The 19,296-nt window shown below is 55.4% G+C and overlaps 1 protein-coding gene across 1 annotated transcript in view; it reads left to right on the forward strand.

Annotated features, from left to right (window-relative positions):
- Positions 1-19,296, forward strand: part of SLIT1 (slit guidance ligand 1) — a 144,557-nt gene that overhangs the window by 100,333 nt on the left and 24,928 nt on the right. Inside the window, exons 5-20 of the mRNA XM_054690310.1 lie at positions 2,599-2,670; positions 3,511-3,582; positions 4,125-4,196; positions 4,620-4,783; positions 5,471-5,618; positions 6,085-6,156; positions 6,645-6,716; positions 7,698-7,769; positions 8,358-8,501; positions 12,758-12,921; positions 13,629-13,652; positions 13,786-13,930; positions 14,561-14,635; positions 14,786-14,929; positions 17,472-17,615; positions 17,916-18,082. Coding sequence (XP_054546285.1) covers positions 2,599-2,670; positions 3,511-3,582; positions 4,125-4,196; positions 4,620-4,783; positions 5,471-5,618; positions 6,085-6,156; positions 6,645-6,716; positions 7,698-7,769; positions 8,358-8,501; positions 12,758-12,921; positions 13,629-13,652; positions 13,786-13,930; positions 14,561-14,635; positions 14,786-14,929; positions 17,472-17,615; positions 17,916-18,082 — 1,751 coding nt within the window. The remainder of the gene's footprint in view (positions 1-2,598; positions 2,671-3,510; positions 3,583-4,124; positions 4,197-4,619; positions 4,784-5,470; positions 5,619-6,084; positions 6,157-6,644; positions 6,717-7,697; positions 7,770-8,357; positions 8,502-12,757; positions 12,922-13,628; positions 13,653-13,785; positions 13,931-14,560; positions 14,636-14,785; positions 14,930-17,471; positions 17,616-17,915; positions 18,083-19,296) is intronic.

Below are 19,296 nucleotides of genomic sequence, written 5' to 3' on the forward strand. Positions count from 1 at the left end.
CCTTAAAACCTTTCTGGAACAAGGTTGAACTAAATCGATAAACTAATCAATACAAATAAAAAACCTCCTTTGCAGGGTTGTGGTGAGGATTAAAAGGAATAATGGATGTGAGTTGCCGGCCCAGAGTCCGCTCCCAGGCATGGCCGGGGCTGAGAGGAGGTCCCAGCGGAGGCCCCCACCCCGTGGGCCTTCCATCTCCCCGACTCTGCAGTCTCCAGCCCACCCCCTCCCTGTCCTTTCTTACCTTCACCACTTTCCCTCTCCCCGGCTCCCTGTGGGTGGGAGAAAGTGGGTGGCTGTGTCTTCTTCTCCTCGCACTCCCCTCCTCTCAAAGCCCTGCCATCAGCTCCCTCACCTCACCTCCTCCCTGGACCTCAGCACCCTGAGGACCAAGTGCCCCACTTGCTACTCAGAGACACAGGTGCCGGACTCCTGTCGGCGGGAGGTGCAGAGGCTTAGAGATCATCTGGTCCAGGCTACCTTTTGGACAAAGGGAGAAACCGAGGCCCAAAGGGAGAGCCTGAAGCAGCCAAGCCCCAGGCACCGTTCCAGCTCACAGCCCTAGAGCCTGAGCGTGGCCCTGCCTGCCTCACGGACGCTCAGGGGGTCCTCGCTGCCCCAGTCAGGACTGCCTGCTCCAGCAGTGCCAAGGCTCTCTGCTTCCGGACCACTCCCCCCAAGCACCCCTGTTTTAGTCTTCAAGGATTCTGCGAGCGTTTACCTCAAACTGTTGTGGCCTGAGAGACAGTCAGTGTTTATGTTCTCACGTTCCTGTAGGTGGCTGGGCGGCCCTGGCTGTGGCCTTCGTGAGAGTGCGGTCCAGCTGTGGGCTGGCGCTTGCTTAAAGCAGACGGGCGAGGAGAGACGCAGGAATAGGCCGATCATTAAAGACCGAAGCGCCTCTCTTCCTCTCAGGACAACTGGGGTCGGCAGGAGTTTCCGAGAAAAGGAACGTGGGGACAGGCAGGAGTGGGCACGCTGGAGGCACCTGCAGCAGCCTGAGCCAGTGGGACATAGGAAACAGCTCCGGGAACGTGGGGGGCTGAACAGGGGGTGAAGATGCAGCACAGACGACCGAAATCCAGGGCCAAAGAGAAGGGTGTGGGGGGATGTGATATTAGGAGGAGTGGACAGTGGACACAGGCTTGACCTGCAGCCATTGCTGCCTCCTGGGAGGCAGAGGAGGGACGCGCTGCTACGCGAAGGGGCAGTGGCAGGCTGGTCATCGTGCGGCAAGGCCCCGCTGGAGTGGACGACTGTAGTCTTGGAGGAGGGAGAACAGGAAAGTGAGGGGTGGGTGCTGACGGCGACAGAGCCCTTCAGACCGCAGGGGCCTGGGCTGGCCAGGGGCCGGCAGGCCGGTGGGGCTGGGCTTCAGAGGGGAGTGAGCCCACGGGTGTGGGCTTCCACTGTGCAGACCAGGGCTCCCCACTCTACCCCCGACTTGGCACATGAGGAAACCGGGGCGCAGGTGGGAGGAGGGCTGACCTACAGAAGCACAGCCAGGAGGTGGGGAGCCGGTGTTCAAACAGGCCTTTGTGAGCCCCGGTGCCAGCTCTGGGTAAATGACAATGTCTGGAGCTCAGGTCCCTCCCCTGCAAAATGGGCGAGGGGTTAGTTCACACTCCTGGGGCAGCTGTGCCAGCGGGGGGCTCTGGGTCCCAGGTCCAGGGTCTGCGGCCGCACTACTTGCTGTGTTCCCTTGATGAGCGGCCTAGCTTCTCTGGGTTCCCCTGGCCTCCTTTGCAGCGGGGAGACAGTCGCGGTGTGTGCCCACAGCTGGCGCAGGGGTTGAGTGCTTTCACGCTGAAGTGCTGGGCAGTGCTGGCCTGGGTTTGGGCTCTGAACATGGCAGCAGTTGGTACCATGACTGTGGGAAAGAAACACCACCCTGGAAAGTGGCATTTGTAAAGTCTGTTGTGAGGATGTTGTAAGAGGTCGGGAGAGGCAGCTGGATAGGTGCTGGGGCCGGGCGCTGCCAGGGGAGCTGGAGGAAGCAGCTGGCAGCTGCCTGGGGTTCGAGGAGGTCAGGGGTCAGCAGAGTCCCTGCCATGCTGCCTCCTCACACCAGGGCACTCGTTGCTGGGGTGATGGCGAAGTCTGGGACCAGGGGCGCAGCATTGTAGCCCCTGGCCGGGTGCTTTGGTTCCCCGGCTGGGGTGGCTCTGGCCCATGGGCTGGTGCCCAGGATCTGGAGTCCAACCCCGCCTAGGAGAAGCCCCTCTGCTTGCCGCCTTGCAACACTGGACACTGCCAGGCCGAGCTGACCTCTCTGGGCCAGGAGGGCCGGGCGAGATTGGCAGAGTGGGTCGTGACTACCCCACACTTCTCCCTTCAGCTGCGCCCTTCTCCCCAGAGAAGAGGCAATGGCTGAGTGTGGAGCGCTCTCCAGGGCAGGGTGCCTCTCTCCAGCTCACTCTTTCATTCCCTCATTCCTTCATTCAGCAAATGTCCACCGAGCAGCCTCTGTGTGCCAGGCACAGTCCCGGGTGCTGGGACGCATCAGTCATGTCCCGCCGCCTGGCCTCTCAGTCACAGGGAACTCTGGAGAAATCTTTTCTGACCAGGGCTTTTTCTCCTCTGGCTCTGTCCTTGCAGGGACTTGAGTGAGAACATCATCCAGGCCATCCCCAGAAAAGCCTTTCGTGGAGCTACAGACCTCAAAAATTTGTGAGTACAGGCCTGGGAAGGAGAGGGGCTCAGGAGCTTCGGGGCCACCAGGGAGCATCCTCGTGGGTCCCCATGAGGCTCATGGTCCAGACAGCCAAGGAGCTGGTCTAGGCTGAGACACAGGTGCCAACTCTGGAACATTCCAGAGTTGGAGGAAGCAGGCAGATGATGTCTGTTTCTCCTTCTGGTGTTATTTTGTGTGAAAACCCAGCAAATGCTCAGAAGGGCCTTGGGGGTAGGGAGTGTGGTGAGCCTCAGGGCAGCTGGGGGGCTTCTGGGTCTGTTAAATGGCATGGTCTCCGTGCCCCTGTGGGCTGGGAGAGCTGGGTCTGAGCAGCCTCTTCTAGGTACAAATGCATGAGCTACTGCAAGTCAGTTAACTTCACTGAATCTTGATCTATTTTTCTGTAACACAAGCCTATCGTTTGTACCTCATGGTCTTGTTCTAAGATGTAAACATGGCAATAAGTTCAGGTTGTCAGGTGCTGCCAGCTGTGGGGTTCGCTTCTGGTGTGCAGACTTGCTCTGGCTGGGGCTTACCTCCTCCCCAGCCTGTGTAGATGCTGGTCACACTCGCTGAGTGCTTCATTCTGGAAGCAGCACTCCAGGCAGCCCCTCGCTGCAGGGCCAATGCTCCTGTGATCTGCTCTCATTTTTCCAGCTACCAGCGCCCCCTAGGTGGTCTCCAAAAAACGGGGGGCGGGAAGGCAGGGGGAGTATTTACTCCCCAGGCCATTTGCAAGGTTTTTTTTTGTTTAATGAGGGGGTTGTTTGATTGAAATATTTGGACCCCCTGCTCTCGGCCACTGGCCTCCTCTACAACCTTCCTTTGCTTCACAGACAGTTGGACAAAAACCAAATCAGCTGCATCGAGGAAGGGGCCTTCCGGGCTCTGCGGGGGCTGGAGGTGCTGTAAGTAAAGAGGGGGCTCGGGCTGGCAGGGGGAGAGGTGTGGAGAGGCGGGTAACGCAGGTGCAGGTCCAGCAGCTGGCTGGGGGTGGGAGCAGTGCAGGAGGCGGACAGCGGGCTCCAGGCCCAGGGGGGCTGTGCCCTCCGCTCTTCCAGCATGAGAACATTCATGCTCACGGCTCAGCCCGCAGCAGCGACCCAGGCTTACCCTGCTCCCACTGACCTCCCCCCACCCCGTACCCACCCCCGCCCCAGGCCCCCACTCTGCACCCCGCCCCTTCTCCCAGCCAGCCCAAGCCTGCAGGCAGCCTCTCCCTCTTGCTCCGTCCCTGTCCGTCCCTGTCCTGCGGAACAGGAGCTGATGGAGCAGCTGCCAGGGGCTCTCCCCGAAGGCGGCTCCTGGGGTTCCCTCTTTGGCACAGCCTCCCCGCCCCATGTGTGGCCCAGGGCACGTCCGCCTCCAGGGTGAACTGTGGAACATGGCAGAGAGGAGCCGTGCCCCTCGCTCCCACCTAACTACCCCCTGACTCCTGTTTCCCGTGCAGGACCCTGAACAACAACAATGTCACCACCATCCCTGTGTCCAGCTTCAACCACATGCCCAAGCTGCGGACCTTGTGAGTGGGCCCGGGGCCGGGGCAGGGGCCGAGGCAGGGCTCCCCTGCTCGGGGGAAGGAGCCCACTGTCCACACCAGCGGCCAGCCCGGTGGCGGGGGGACAGTTGTTGGAGGGGTGAGGGGTGATCTCAAATGGAAGGACATTGAATGTCATTTATATCTGGTTTTTCCGGGGGAAAGAAATGATTTGTGCTCTGAGGCCATGGGGCTAGGCGAGCTCAGTGAAATGAATCGACCGTGGTAGGGCACATGCCAGCCACAGGTGTGCCCCCAGCATGCTGGAGGGGACTTCGCTGCTGTGGGGCTCATCCCTGGGAGGGAGCTGAGTTGCAGGCGGCTGTGTGCAGACTGCCTTGGGCTGAGCACGCGTGGGGTTGGCCTTCCCGCGGGGCCCAGTGGATGGTGAGCACCTGTCCCCTGCAGCCGCCTGCACTCCAACCATCTGTTCTGCGACTGCCACCTGGCCTGGCTCTCACAGTGGCTGCGGCAGCGGCCCACCATTGGGCTCTTCACCCAGTGCTCCGGGCCCGCCAGCCTGCGTGGCCTCAACGTGGCTGAGGTTCAGAAGAGCGAGTTCAGCTGCTCAGGTGGGTGCAGGTGCTGGGGGCGCTTCCCTCTGCCTGTCTCCTGCACTCTCCTCCCCATGCCACTTACTCCTGCCCACCTCTTTGCCCTCCCATTTCCTCCTGTCATCAAGTACTAACATCCACCCATCGCTGGCCCACCTTGCCCATCACCTCCTCTCTCTGTCCTTGCTCATCGCCTCCACCTCTGGGCTTATCCATCACCGCCTGCTGTCCCCGCCCATCTCCTCTTTCTTGCCTGTAAAATGGCCACAAGAATATTGTACTCCTCACAGAGGTTGTGCAGTAGGATTAAGTGGGATGTTGCATCTGTGATGCCCACCACAGCATGGGGCGCAGAGTAAGTGCTCAACTAACATCTCTGTTGGCCTTGGATATTGAGCGAGGAGGCTGGGCCTCAGTCATGTTCAGCGCGCAGACTAGGACCCAGAGCTTCAGAATCTAGGCTCGGGGTTCCTAACGTGTGACCCAGCCTCTCACGTAGCACAGTTAGGTTCAGATTCAAGTTCGGAGAACATCTACCAAGTCCCTAATATGTGCCAGGTACCCACAGTCACATTTTAGTCCTTGGTGATTTCTGCCTCATCCTCATCCAGAGATGCACCTTGAGCACTGTCCCCACCATAGTGTGTGTCTGGGGAGGGAGGTGCCCACCCGACACCCCGAGGTCATAGCCCGCTGTTTCTGCAGGCCAGGGGGAGGCGGGGCGTGTGCCCTCCTGCACCCTCTCCTCAGGTTCCTGCCCGGCCATGTGCACCTGCAGCAATGGCATCGTGGATTGTCGTGGCAAAGGTCTCACCGCCATCCCTGCCAACCTGCCCGAGACCATGACCGAGATGTAAGTCAAGGGCCGGGCAGGTGCTGGGACACAGACCCCTCGGGTTGGCCTGGCTCCGGTTGGTCCAGTGAAGACTGGAGCAGGTGCCACCCCAGGGCTCGCCTGAATCCCCTCAGTGCCAGTGGAGAAGACACGTGCCTCCGTGGGACTGAGCTTTCTGCCCAGGGCTGGGCAACCCTGGAGGACGGGGGTGGGGGGAATGTCCTGTGGTCCAGCCCAGCGAGGTGAGCTGCTGGAGTCAGTGTCTTAGTGTCAGCTAAGGGGACTAGTCCCGCCACAGAAACCTGGGATAATGGCACTCAAATCACAGCCGCTCCTTTTCTCTGCCTGTGCCAGCCCGTCTCCTCCAGACAAGGATGGGCGCAGTGGCAGGAGGGACAGAGGGCCTGGGTTAGGGGGAAAGTCCAGCAAGTGACAGCTGGGGCTGGGGCGATCTGACCCTGGACTTCGTGTTCTCCCTCTGCAGCCGCCTGGAGCTCAACGGGATCAAGTCCATCCCTCCTGGAGCCTTCTCTCCCTACAGAAAGCTGCGGAGGATGTGAGTCCTCCCGCTGCTCTCAGGGGTCGCCTGGGGCAGGAGGAAGGTCCTTAATGCCTCCACTCGTTCAGTGGCCCTGGACAAGTCGCTGCCTGGCCTTCCTGCCAGGCTCATCTGACATGGGGGCAACAGTTTGTGACCCTTTTTGCAGGATTATCCTGAGGCCTCAGTGGTGTGCTGAGCCCAAGTCTGGCACTCGATCAGAACTATCTTTACCCCATTTCATTCAGGCACCAGTAGGAGCCATCGAGGCCAGAGATAGGGTGTAGGGGGACAGGATTTGGGGAAACATATGCTGCACGAGATCGACCCTCGCGCTGCACAGGGAAATAGTGGCTGTGGGTCTTTGGGATGGATAGGAACACTGGTCCTTGACTTTCCTAATTTCAAAGAAACCCCTGCCCTCATGGCATCTGGAGTAGAGCAGGCGGGCAGGGCTGGTGGCCCCTGGAGGTTTAGCTGCCCTCTCTCCTCTGTTCACCGTGCAGAGACCTGAGCAACAACCAGATTGCAGAGATCGCGCCAGACGCCTTCCAGGGCCTCCGCTCCCTGAACTCACTGTGAGTAGCAGAGACAAGACTCCCTTTGAGGTCCAGGACACCCCCCAAGTGGCCCATCAGGTCCAAGGCCTCTCTGGCAGGTGCTGGAAGAGGAGCACAGCCCTTCACAGGTCTCCCTCTGGCTGCTCAGCATCCCTTTCCTTGCGGGGGACCCCTGCACAGCTGGGAGGAGAGGGAGGAATCAAGGGTTGCAAGAGTGGAAAGCTCGGCAGAGCCCCAGCCCCTGGCAACTGTGATGCTCTCATAGCCAAAGTGGAGATTTTCCCAGCATTCTTTGCAGTATCTGACTCTGCCTGGCCTCATGTTGGCCCTGCCTCCCCGCAGGGGTTCATCACTTCATGCTCCTGAGCCTTCCCATGGTCACCCATGGAAGCAGCAGCCACTAGCTCCAGCTATGACATCTACCACACCTGTATCTTTCTCCCCAGATGTGCTCTGATCCTGACTTGTGGCAGATGATATGAGGATAGGACAGTGTTTTTTTCTGCCTCTGTTCAGCATTTTCCTTCCCCAATGGGGATTCTGTAAATGTAGAAATGTTATTCTAGAAACATTATTCTGTAAATCTAGAAATAAATCTAGAAAAATTATTCTGTGAATTTAGAAATATTGTTGTAGCTCTCTTTTTTCTCGCTCTGTCCTGCCCCTGAGCAGCCTGGACACATGGTGGCATAGATGAGGGACCTAGGTGTAGAACAGCAGAGAACTCCCTTAGAAGGTACCGGAGGCTGTCAGCTCAGTGCCTGTTGGGTGCACCCTTTTCTCTTGTAGTATAGTCCAAGGTGGTGGGTGGGCCAACTGTGAATGGCAACCTTCAAGTTGTGCAGTGTACAACGCACACAAACTAGAAACGGGGACCTTTTCTTAACACGCTTTACTGCCATCTGCTGGTAACTTGTTGCACCAGCCTACCCGGTACGAGGCAGTGCTGTCTGCAGGCTGCCTCTCTCTAACTCTGGCTTACTGCTTCCTTTTCTCCAGGGTCCTCTACGGGAACAAGATCACTGACCTCCCCCGCGGCGTGTTTGGAGGCCTGTACACCCTACAACTCCTGTAAGAACCCATCCTCATGTCTATGGGTGGGACAGGGAGGGGACCAGTATTCCTCTGACCTTTCAGACTGGAACTTTAGGCAGCTTTGGGGGGTGGGAGACCCACCTGAAGCAAGGAGCTTGGCGGCCGGCAGGCCTGGCAGAGCTGTGAAGCCTGCAGGGCTCTGCAGAGGCCAGAGAGGGAAGAGCTGCTTCAGAACTGATTGCTGGGAAGCCCCTGAGATGCCGCCTGAAGAGCTCCCTGTGGCTGGGGACAGAGCTGTCTCCTGTAGGGGGCACCCAGGCCCAGCTCAGCTGCCTTGAACCATGCGTATTCTGGCAAGGGTCTCTCCCAGGACCCAGACTCGAAAGGTCCACATCAGCTGCCCAGCGAAGAGCAGAACTCTGGGAAAGAAGAGGAACCCCAAGGTGGCTTTGCCACTGTGCCCTCTGCTGTCCCAGAATCCATCATCTGGAGGGACAGATGCCCCATGGACGGACGGACTTCTCCCTGAGATAATGCTATCTCGCTGCTTAGAGAGATGCCTAGGACATAAGGAGTCCAATCCTGCGCCTACCGCTTATCATGTGGCCCTGGCTCTGCCCTCAGGCTCTTGAATGCCAACAAGATCAATTGCATCCGGCCTGATGCCTTCCAGGACCTGCAGAACCTCTCCCTGCTCTCCTTGTATGACAACAAGATCCAGAGTCTCGCCAAGGGCACCTTCACCTCCCTGCGGGCCATCCAGACCCTGTGAGTACTTCCTGCCTCCTCCCCTGATGCCTTCCTTCCTCTGGATTCTAACATTCCTTCTTCATTTGCTAATGCTGCTGGTTATGCTTGGAAAAGTAGCCCTTATCTTTCAGCTGGAATACTTCTGCCCAGGGAAACCTCTCCTTGTCCACTCTTTGGTTAAATTTAGTTGCTCTTTTCTGTTCTTTGTCCTTAGCTCTGAGCCAGCAGTTTGCCTCTAGGTGTTGACTTGGGTGGGTCCTTTGGGTGCCTAGTGGGCATCTAGTATTAATGTTATTGTGGGCATGTGCCTGCTGCCACTCCTGCCACTGCTGGTTTATCTGCTGGGCAGTGCTGTTCGTCAGATTCTGTCTGTCCCACTGGCTGCGTGCAAAACAGTCTGTCACTCCCTGGGGACTTTGCCCATCAGCAAGGGATGTCAACCAGGAAGGCAAACTCATTAAAGCCCACGTACCCGCCTGCAGCCCGGCTCCTGCTAATTAATTTACTTATAGCCAGGGAGAGGATGAAGAAGCACCGCTGGGAAATCTTGCTGCGTATGTGAAATTAGAGGGTACAGGAGACACTGGCAAGGTGGATAATTTTACACAGCCATCTGAGAGACACTCACTAAGGAGATTCAAAAGCCCAGGACCCATGCACCAAAGAGCCTTGGGGGTGGGAATGGTATTGGGGCGCTGTCTTCCACTCAAGGTGAAAGAAGAAGAAATGAATCAAGTGGCCGGTGCTCTTGGAGTGGAGGGGAGCAGCCCCTGTCCGTGTCCATTTACCTGGCTGGACTTCTGCCCTCCAGACACCCTGAGAACTTGCCGCTGCCACCAGGGCAGTCGGAGCCCAAAGCTGGAGGAGAATGTTAGAATTGAAAGGCTTCCCATAGACAGGAGCATGACAAGTAAAACTGCTAACAATTCTGATAACAGCAATACTGATAACACGACCGTTGTTTACTGAGCACTTACTGAACACCAGCCGCTGTTCTTGATGTGTGGTAGTCACTTAATGCTTATAATGACCTATGGGGGAAGGCGCCATCCTCCCTGACTTTGCTGACAAAGAAACTGAGGATGGGGCCTCCCCGGTGGCGCAGCGGTTGAGCGCTGGGTTGTGAAGCTGCCCGCGGCCTCTTGCAGCACCGGTTCGATCCCCTGCTGCTCCCCGGCCACCGGAGGAGGGTCCCACATGGCGCGCAGACCTCTCCTGCCGCCCGCTGCTCCCCTCAGCAGTGTACTTCGGTCCTTCTGCCTGCTCTGCTCCCCGCTCTGGCTCTGGTGAATTCTCTCACCCTCCTGCGCTTCTGACTGTACCCAGTGCTTGTATAAATAAATAAATAAATCTTTAAAAAAAAAAAAAAAGAAGCTGAGGATGGTTACACAACTGACCAAGGTACCGCAGCATCTAGAGAGTGGGGATTTGTATCAGGCCTCTCTTCACCACCACTGAGAAATTAGTTAGCTCCCCTTTCTGTTGTGCCTTTTCCCTGAGACTAGATCTCATTACTGAAGGCCATAAAGCAAAGCTGAACGAACATTCGCTGACAACTATTGCATAGTTTCAACAACTGAAGTACAATTCAGAACAAGACTAAAAGAACGCAAATCCAAGGCACCATCGGCTAGCCCCCTGACAGCCTTGGACTTGTGAAACCTTGTTTTGTCTGCCCTGAGCATATGTAATTTACCAAGCCCTGCTTGATTTTTCCGTAGTTCCAAGATCTTGGCTTAGTGCCTGTGTCTCAGTATTGATTTTGCTGAGGCTTTACCAAGAGATTAAAAAAATCTAGCAGCTTTAGTGAGGTTTAACTTACATACCATAAAATTCACCTGTTTTTAGTGTACAATTCAATGATTTGTAGTAAATTTACCGTTGTTCAACTAACACCGCAATCCAATTTTAGAACATTCCATCACCCTCCAGAAATCCCTCGTGCCCATTTACGGTCAATCCCTGCTTGCAGTCCATTCCTGGGCAACCACAAATCAACTTTCTGTATCTATAGATTTGCCTATTTGTGGACTTTTCTTAAAATGTCCTTATCCATCGCATGGATGGGCACGTCTCAGTTATGCATTCCAGGGGCTGGACGCTGGGTCATTCCCACTCTATGACTAACTGCTATGAATAGCCACTTACAAATCTTCATGTGGACAAATATTTTTATTTCTCTTGGAATTTCTGGGTTTATGTATTTATAGTCATAAGTTAGTGAAATTTATGTTTAACCTTTTAAGAAACTGGCAGTGTTGTCCAAAGTGGCTGTGTCCTTTTACATCGCCACAGCAAAGGAGGAAACCCTGGGCCTCACTTGGCTTTTTGGTTGTCACCTAGCAGCGGGTATGAAGTGGGTTTAAGTTACTCACGGTGTTGAGTATCTGCTCCCAGAGATTTTTAGTTGTGACTCCTGAATGCGTATCCCCAGAGAGACACGGAGAATCAGTCTTGCCTTCTCCTTCCTTCCATTGGCGGAAATGTTCATGGAGAAACAGCATAGCCACACGTGGAACTTATTTCTGGGTGTGTCTTAACCTGATTATCTTTTCCCAAACACATTGCTCCTGAGCTTCCTCCTGAGTATTTTCTGTCCCCAACTCCCTGCCCTTCGTAACTTTCACAAATTCTAATTTGTGTCAAATAGGAAACAGAAGTCTCTTCTCTCTGTGGGTGGTTTCAGTTTTCTAGGTTGGTTTTGACACAAATAGCTGATTCTTAGAAAGGATGTGTTCTGTTGCATGTTCCTTGAACATTTTAAGACACACCTAAATAATATAATTGAATTGATTTTAAACAGAGTTTTCTCCCAAGACCGTAGAAAAGGGAGGCAATTCGTCCCGGCAGAGGCCAGCGCTGAGGCAGAGACGGATGTGGATGAGCAGCCAGGAGCACCTCGGAGCAGTCCCACGCTCCAGTGTATTTTCAATTAGCTTCCAGCTCTGCCCCTGGGGAGTCAGCAAACGCATCTTGTGTGTGCGAGTTGACAGTTTAAATCAGGAAATAAATGCTAAGCTGGATGCAGAAGAAGTGGGAGGGCCTGGCCCCCTTGGTGGAGCTGAGGGGGGCCAGGACTCCAGGGAGTGGCAGAGACAGCAGGCAGGGAGCTTCAGGTATCCTCTCCAGGAGCCACAGGGCAGAGCCCGCAGGTGATAGGCTGTGGAGAGAGCGGCCAAGGTCTGAGATGAGCTGGCCCAAGACCCTGGGCAAGGCCTTGTGACCCTGCTTGGAGAGCTCTGCAGCCCCCAGGCAGGCACTTGTGAAAAGTCAATAAATAGAGCAGCTGGACTGAGGGTGCTCGATGCAGAAATGTGGCCGGGGAGTCCTCTGAGCCAGCCCTGCTCTGTCTCCCGGTCTTTCTGTTAGAAGCGTTGGCTGTCAGGCACAGGAGCTGCGTCAGGTGCCAGGGACTCTGCCCTGGCTGTCTGGGTATGAAAAGCAGGGCATGCCAGGCACACGTGGGTGAGTCTGCTGTTGGGATGCTTCAGGTGTGGCTGGTCTGAGCCTGCCCCGGTGGTCAGGAGCCACAAACAGGGAAGCCACCCGCGTGGTTACTCGCCCCTACCGAGATTCACCTGTCCGCTGCCCCTCCCTACACCCATCCTGTTGGTAATATAGGCATCCCGGCGAGAGAGTGTGAGTGGTTCTCCAACAAGGGGAACTCGGGAATGTTTTCTGAGTCCAGAGGTAGCCTGCGAAATGCAGGGAAGAGCCCTATGGTCTGGGGTGGCTGCAGCCAGTCCGTGTAAAGCCAAGCGGCTGCAGTGTGCACCAAAACCATCCGGCTGCAAGCCCTGCCCTGCCCTCTGGCCTCCTCGTCTTTCTGACGGAAGGCTCTCAGAGAGAGGCTGCTGTTGCCTGAGGCCACCGGGAGGGAGCAAACCAGGAGCCTGCATTGGGCATCCAAGGGCCTCTGGACACCGAGGGCCGTGAGTCCTAGAGCCTGTTCTGTCACCCCACCTGTGAGTGTGGTGCTCTGGTCAGTGACCAAGTCCCTCCTGCCCTTGCTCATATCTGTGAGGTGTCCCAGGGCAGCGGGAGGGCTGGGTGGGTAGAAAGAGAGGGGTCAGAGTGAGGCTTGCAGAGAGGATGTGGCAGGGACAGGAGGGAGCAGGGGGCTGCGGAAGCTTCAGAGCCTGCAGGGACCCTCCCCTGCTGTGACGCCCTGAGGAGCCTTCGCCTGGCTGGAGCAAGCAGTGAGGCCCATCCAGGTGGAGTCCGTGCAGGTTTGCAGCCTTTGTCTCTGATCCTGCATCTCTTCCTTTGCACAGGCACCTGGCCCAGAACCCGTTCATCTGTGACTGTAACCTCAAGTGGCTGGCGGACTTCCTGCGCACCAACCCCATCGAGACCAGCGGCGCCCGGTGCGCCAGCCCCCGGCGCCTGGCCAACAAGCGCATCGGGCAGATCAAGAGCAAGAAGTTCCGGTGCTCAGGTAGCGGCCTGCCGCCCGCCAGCCTGTGTGCTGTCTGTCTACCTGCCTGCTGTCTCTAGTCTGCCCTGAAGCCCTGGATGTTTCATGGGCGGCCCTGCTGAGGGTGTCATGGCCACTCTGGACCCATGCTGGAGGGTGGAGGCCCCAGGTTCTGCACTTGGATTGGGGTGGTGGCTCAGCCCCACCCCTGTTTCCCTGAGGGCCAGGGAAGAGTGGAGCTGGCCGAAGGTCCCCGAGGGAGCATCCAGACATGCATCCTTGTCTTGTTCCCTGGCCAGTTCTCTTGCACGCCACTGCTTTAAGCCTTTTAAGACACTTGAGAGGCCAAGAACCATCCTCAGTGAGTTCAGAGCCTCCTCCAGGCTCTGGGCAGGAGGAATGGCATGTGGCTGGGAATGGTGAGGTCAGCTTCCGAGCCCAGGTCCCACTCAGGAACTTGATGCTACCAGCCCCACCCCCTTCTGCACCACCGCGCCTGATGGCCCCATGGTTCTAGTGCTCCTCGAGAGAGGCTTAGTTGGGGTGGAGCTAACCTCCAGTGTCGGCCTGGGCTCCATAGCAAGGCCTTCTCTACACAGGGGCTGGGCACCTGGGCCCCGGGGGTGCCTCATTCCTGGGGTGCCTTCAGCTGGGCAGTGGGCTGGATCCTGGACTTTCTAAAAGTCCTGGCTGATCCCAGTGTCATGGTGTCTCTGTTCTCTCCCCAGCTAAGGAGCAGTACTACATTCCAGGTAGGACAGCAGGGGGCACAAGGCTAACCTGGGTGGGACAGTGGGCAGGAGGCTGGGGTGGCAGGTGGAGGGGGGCTGGAGACCCTGGACTGGACACGGCCCCTCAGCCCCAGACCACGAACTCTCACCACAGGCACGGAGGACTATCAGCTCAACAGCGAGTGTAACAGTGATGTCGTCTGCCCGCACAAGTGCCGCTGTGAGGCTGGCGTGGTGGAGTGCTCCAGCCTGAAGCTCACCAAGATCCCTGAACGCATCCCCCAGGCCACGGCTGAGCTGTGAGAACCCCAGCACCTCCAGCCCCGCACCTGCTCCCTGTTTCCACCACCCTTCCTGGGCTTAACACCCTCTGGTCCACCTTTGCTTGGGGACCGCCAGAGACACTGGCCCACGGTGTGCCAGATGCTGACTCTGGCAGGAAGCAGCCCCTGCAGCTCCTCAGAGAAGCCTCTCTCTGGCTCTCAGACCTGCCCAGACCTCAGAGCCATCTCTGGCACCCAGGGCCCATTGCCAGCCTGAGCTAGGAGTGGCTTTTCTCAGTCAAACTTTTGCTATCTTTTGGAACATGGTCCCATCAGCTCAAATCGGGGCCTAAGCAACTCTATAAATATTATTTTTCTTTTCTCTAAAAATATATATTTGTGTACATTCATAAGCATATGCTTGGATACCTATAGACACCTGTCACCTATGTATGTAAATTTTCATGACATTTCTAATGTTAAAAATATTTCCATTTATCACCAGCACTGGGCCCGGTCTTCCTTTGAAATAGGATCAGTTTGTCTTACCAGAAAAATTCTTCTGGGAGTCCCCTGTATTTGCATCCCAAATATTCTTGATTTGGAAGATACTGTAATGTCTGTTATTTATGCATGTGTAAGTTCTCTCTTCATTGCCTCTTACAGGCGATTGAACAACAATGAGATTTCCATCCTGGAGGCCACTGGGATGTTTAAAAAACTCACACATCTGAAGAAAATGTGAGTTACCCGCTGGTGGGCAGGATGCAACTGTGTCTCTGGCTCAGGATGGGGAAGGAAAATACCGGGGTTGGGGGCTTCTGTGCATGGGGGTTGGGTGCCAGAAGAGGGGCGTCCTGCACTACATAATCCTGGCCCCTCCTCCCCCAGCAATCTGAGCAACAACAAGGTGTCAGAAATTGAGGATGGGGCCTTCGAGGGCGCAGCCTCCGTGAGCGAGCTGCACTTGACCGCCAACCAGCTGGAGTCCATCCGGAGTGGCATGTTCCGGGGCCTGGATGGCTTGAGGACCCTGTGAGTGTGTGGGCTGGGGCGTGAGCATGGCCAGACCGCGGCAGCAATAGCCAGGCCAGCGTGTAGGTGTCTGCACTAAAGGGAAAGGCAGAGAGAAGGTGGGAGTTTCCCTTCCCTTGACCCACATTTGCAGGGGAAGGGGGCACGGCTGAGGACACTGGCTGCAGTATGACAAGGAGTCAGGTGTCGGTAGCTGTGGGGAGGCCTGCTTTTCCTGTTTCCAGGGCTGTGGGGTGATGGCTGGAGAAGGGGTAGAGGGAGGTGGCCCTTCTAGAGTCCCCCAACGCCAGCCTGCAAGAGCACCGCGAGTGGTTCAGTTCAGGAGCGGCTGACACTACTGGGGACAGGAGGGGTGGCAGGGCCCCATGGTGGGGATATTGCAGGGATGACTCTGGGGTAGAAGAGGGAGCAGGGATATAGCACCATTCTTGGGAATAAGTAGCCCATGTCTTAGGGCTACCAGAGCTAACCAGATGTCAGAACCCAGTAGGATCCTGGGGTCATGTACCCTTCTGATGCAGCCTAGCACTGGCATCCAGATGGTCATGAAGACTTTCAGTGTCTAATAGACAGTGCTGTCCGGCCGGACTTCCATGGGCAGATGTCCCGTGTCCATGCTGCCCAACCCAGCTGTGGAGCACTCAAGGTGTGGCAAGTGCTACGGAGGCACTGGGTTTTGAATTTCCATTCATTTCAATCAATTTGAATCCAAACAGCTGCCTGTGGCCAGTGGCTACCAGCTTGGACCATGTGATTCTAGAGCCACCTGCCTGGGTTTAAATCCAGAGCCTCGAAGTAGGGCTACAGATTTGTTTTCTGAGCACATATCATGAAATTTGCATAAGGTAAATAATGTATAAAGAGATTCCCTGTGGATTTTTGTTTGTTTTACACAAGGGGATTTTATTACGTCCCGTGTTTAGCAGCTTGTTGTTTTCACTGGTGAATATGACTCACCTCCTTGCAGGCTGCTCACATCGGGCTGCCTTATTCTTTCTAGGATCACTCGATGAGGTGCCGGGGTCGGGGTGAGGGGGCACAGGAGCAGCACCCCTAACCCTGCACTGTGCAGAAAGCATCTCTGTTGATTGTTGACATAAACAACTGTCTTCCCTGTCTTTTTTTTTTTTTTTTTTTTTTTTTAAGATTTATTTATTGATTGATTGATTGACTGATTGATACATGCATACATACATACAAGCACTGGGTACAGTCAGAAGCGCGGGAGGGTGAGAGAATTCACCAGAGCGGGGAGCAGAGCAGGCAGAAGGACCGAAGTACACTGCTGAGGGGAGCAGCGGGCGGCAGGAGAGGTCTGCGCGCCATGTGGGACCCTCCTCCGGTGGCCGGGGAGCAGCTGGGGATCGAACCGGCACGGCAGAAGCTACGGGCGGCTTCGCAACCCAGCGCTCAACCGCTGCGCCACCGGGGAGGCCCCTTCCCTGTCTTTATATACATACATGTGCACACCCCTGCACACAAATACATATTGCACGCACACACGTGGAGGTTTATACACAGATGGTTGTAAGTCATATATTTTATTTAGTAATTTATTTTTTCCTAAAACATAATGTGGGCATATTTATGTATGTATTATTAAAATTTCTTTAGCAGCATCATTTTGAATGAATATATATATGTATAATGGAAATCTAAGCAATTTCTGATTTTTTATTACTAATAATGTTGCAGTTAATACTTACCACAAAATCCTGTGTTCATCCAGGATTACTCCCTGGTGATAAGGACTTGGGTGCATCTCACTAAACACTGCTCCAGGGTGGTGCCCAGTCATGCTCCCGCCAGCTGTGTGTGCCTGCGCCTGTCTGCCCCTCACCGACCAGGGCCTCACCACCATCATCATCGTTGTATTTTTAATCATTTTGTAATTTTTCAAGCAAAGATTCAAAATTGCATACATGTCCTTGATTATCAGTAAACTTGCACATTGTAAAATGAATGTTCATAAACCATTTTAATTTCTTTTATCAGGTTTTGTTTTGTTTTGGGGTGGACGGGGAACTGAGCCGGGTTTTTGAGGATGAAGAGACATTTGCATTTATAAATGAGGACAAAGGTGATTCTAGAAGGAGGTCAGAGCTGGGGAAAGTCAAGTCGGTGGCGCCTGGAGGGCAGAGGAGCTGCTTTTGGGAGCATGAGTAGGTGCTGGGCTGAGAAGAAGGCCTGGGACTGCGTGGACAGGCTCCCGCTGGCCACTGTAGAGTGTGGACCTGGGTCTGCGGGCGGGCAGGAGCTGCGTGGACTGTAGACTGGAGAGTCTGACCAGGCTTAGGCTTCAGGAAGGTCTGACAGGAGTGTGGCCTGGTAGTGGGACAGGTGCTGGGCATCTGGGGGTGAAGGCGAGGGTGATGGAGAGGCGGGTCTGAAGGGGGCTTGGGTGGCCCAATTCTGAGGCAGGGGACCCCATCGCTGGGCTCAGACCCTCTGGAGGAGACCGTGCGAGCTGGCCGGTGGTGCCACAGCTGCAGGGTGCAGGCAGATGTCTGCAGGCACAACGGGCTCCCCGTCCCTCTCCCAGGATGCTGAGGAACAACCGCATCAGCTGCATCCACAACGACAGCTTCACGGGCCTGCGTAACGTCCGGCTCCTCTCGCTGTACGACAACCAGATTACCACCATCTCCCCCGGAGCCTTCGATACCCTGCAGGCCCTCTCCACCCTGTAAGTTGGGCCCCTGGAGGACGGGTCTGGGCGTGAAGAGCCATCTGTCTTGGGGACCCCTGCCCCCCCCCCCAACCATTCCAAGTGTCTTCAGTGGTGACTTTGAAGGACTCGCTCGGGATGTTTGGGCCTCCTGGTTTGTTGAAACCTGGTCCCAAGTGTTAGCTGCTGCCCCCGGCGAGAACCCAGTCCTCTCCGCAAGGCTGGCTGTCTGGGCCAGCGTGTGCATGGCAGGAGAGGGCTTTGTGGGGACATCAGGACTGGTGGGGTGCCTTTATGTCACATGACCGCCTCTTCCAGAAACCTCCTGGCCAACCCTTTTAACTGTAACTGCCAGCTGGCCTGGCTGGGCGACTGGCTGCGGAAGAGAAAGATCGTGACGGGGAACCCTCGGTGCCAGAACCCTGACTTCCTGCGGCAGATCCCCCTGCAGGATGTGGCCTTCCCCGACTTCAGGTGTGAGGAAGGTAACTTGTGAGCCCCTGGCTGGCAGGGGAGAGGGCGAGCTGGCCAGGTCAGGAGGAAGGGAAGTTGGAAGTGGTATCTCTTGACATGGCCCCTGCCTGCCGGTGTCTGTGTGATTAGAAGAGCAGTAACATGCTTATAGTCAGAAAAATAGGGAACTATGGATATAGAAGGAAATAGATGTGACCTAGAACCCATCACTCAAAGGATATCAGACTTCACTGCACTTCCTTCATCTAAGTAAGATTAACCCGGGCTATTCCTAAGTGCTCCTGGCTGTCCCACACGCAAGGAGACCCTCTTGGCCCCCATCCTCCATACCTGGGAACCCCTGGTCACTTCTTGGGTCACTTCGGTTACCTCTGAATTCTCATGCTCTCTCCCTTGGCCTCTCCCTTCTTTCCAACACATGCAGAATGTAGCCCCATGCCTCAGTTTCCCCCAGAGCAACACGTACACAGGGTGACTGTGGGAGGCAGATTTTTACCAATTGCCACAGAGCAGGCTGCACCTCAGCACAGCCTACACCTGGGGCACCTGCACCTGGAGCACCTGCCACTGGGGATCCTACCCGCTGCCCTCAGCTTCCAGTCTCCCCCCGGCTGCCTCCAGCATTCCCCTTCCCCAGCCTCAGCCTCCTGCTGCCTTCTCTGCTTCCAGAGGGCAATTCAGCTGTCAGGCTGGCCCATCTAGGCCAGGTGAGGGTGGTCCCGCATGGGGAGCTTCAACTTTCATACCAAGAAAGAACGTCTGGGTATTTTTCTAAATAAAATCAACAAACAGAGTCTCTAAGAGTGCTTTTACTTCCAATTATTAAAATAAAACATTCGATGATTATCTAAATTTTTATTTTTTAAAAAATAGAAAATATCTTTATACTATTCACATACATAATATATATAATAATAGTTCGCTGTTCTTTTCAAAAAACCTACTACATGTTTTGGGCATTGTCTTATGCCATTAAATATCCTTCGAAAGCATTACTTTTTCCAAGAAATAGTTTCTTTATATTTTTCTTATGACAAAACCTAGCGTCTTCATTTCTTTAAAAACAACAGTAGGGTCCTCCCTGGTGGCTCAGGGGTTAAAGTCTCAGCACTATCAAGCTATCAGCAGCCACTGTGGCATGAGTTCGATCCCCTGCCAGGGAGCTGACCCACACGGGGCAGCAGACCTCTCCTGTCTCGCCTGCTACTCCCCTCAGCAGTGTATT

Source organism: Talpa occidentalis, unplaced genomic scaffold (genome assembly GCF_014898055.3).
Source record: "Talpa occidentalis isolate TD23 unplaced genomic scaffold, MPIMG_talOcc4v2.1 talOcc4.8, whole genome shotgun sequence".
Taxonomy (NCBI): Eukaryota; Metazoa; Chordata; class Mammalia; order Eulipotyphla; family Talpidae; genus Talpa; species Talpa occidentalis.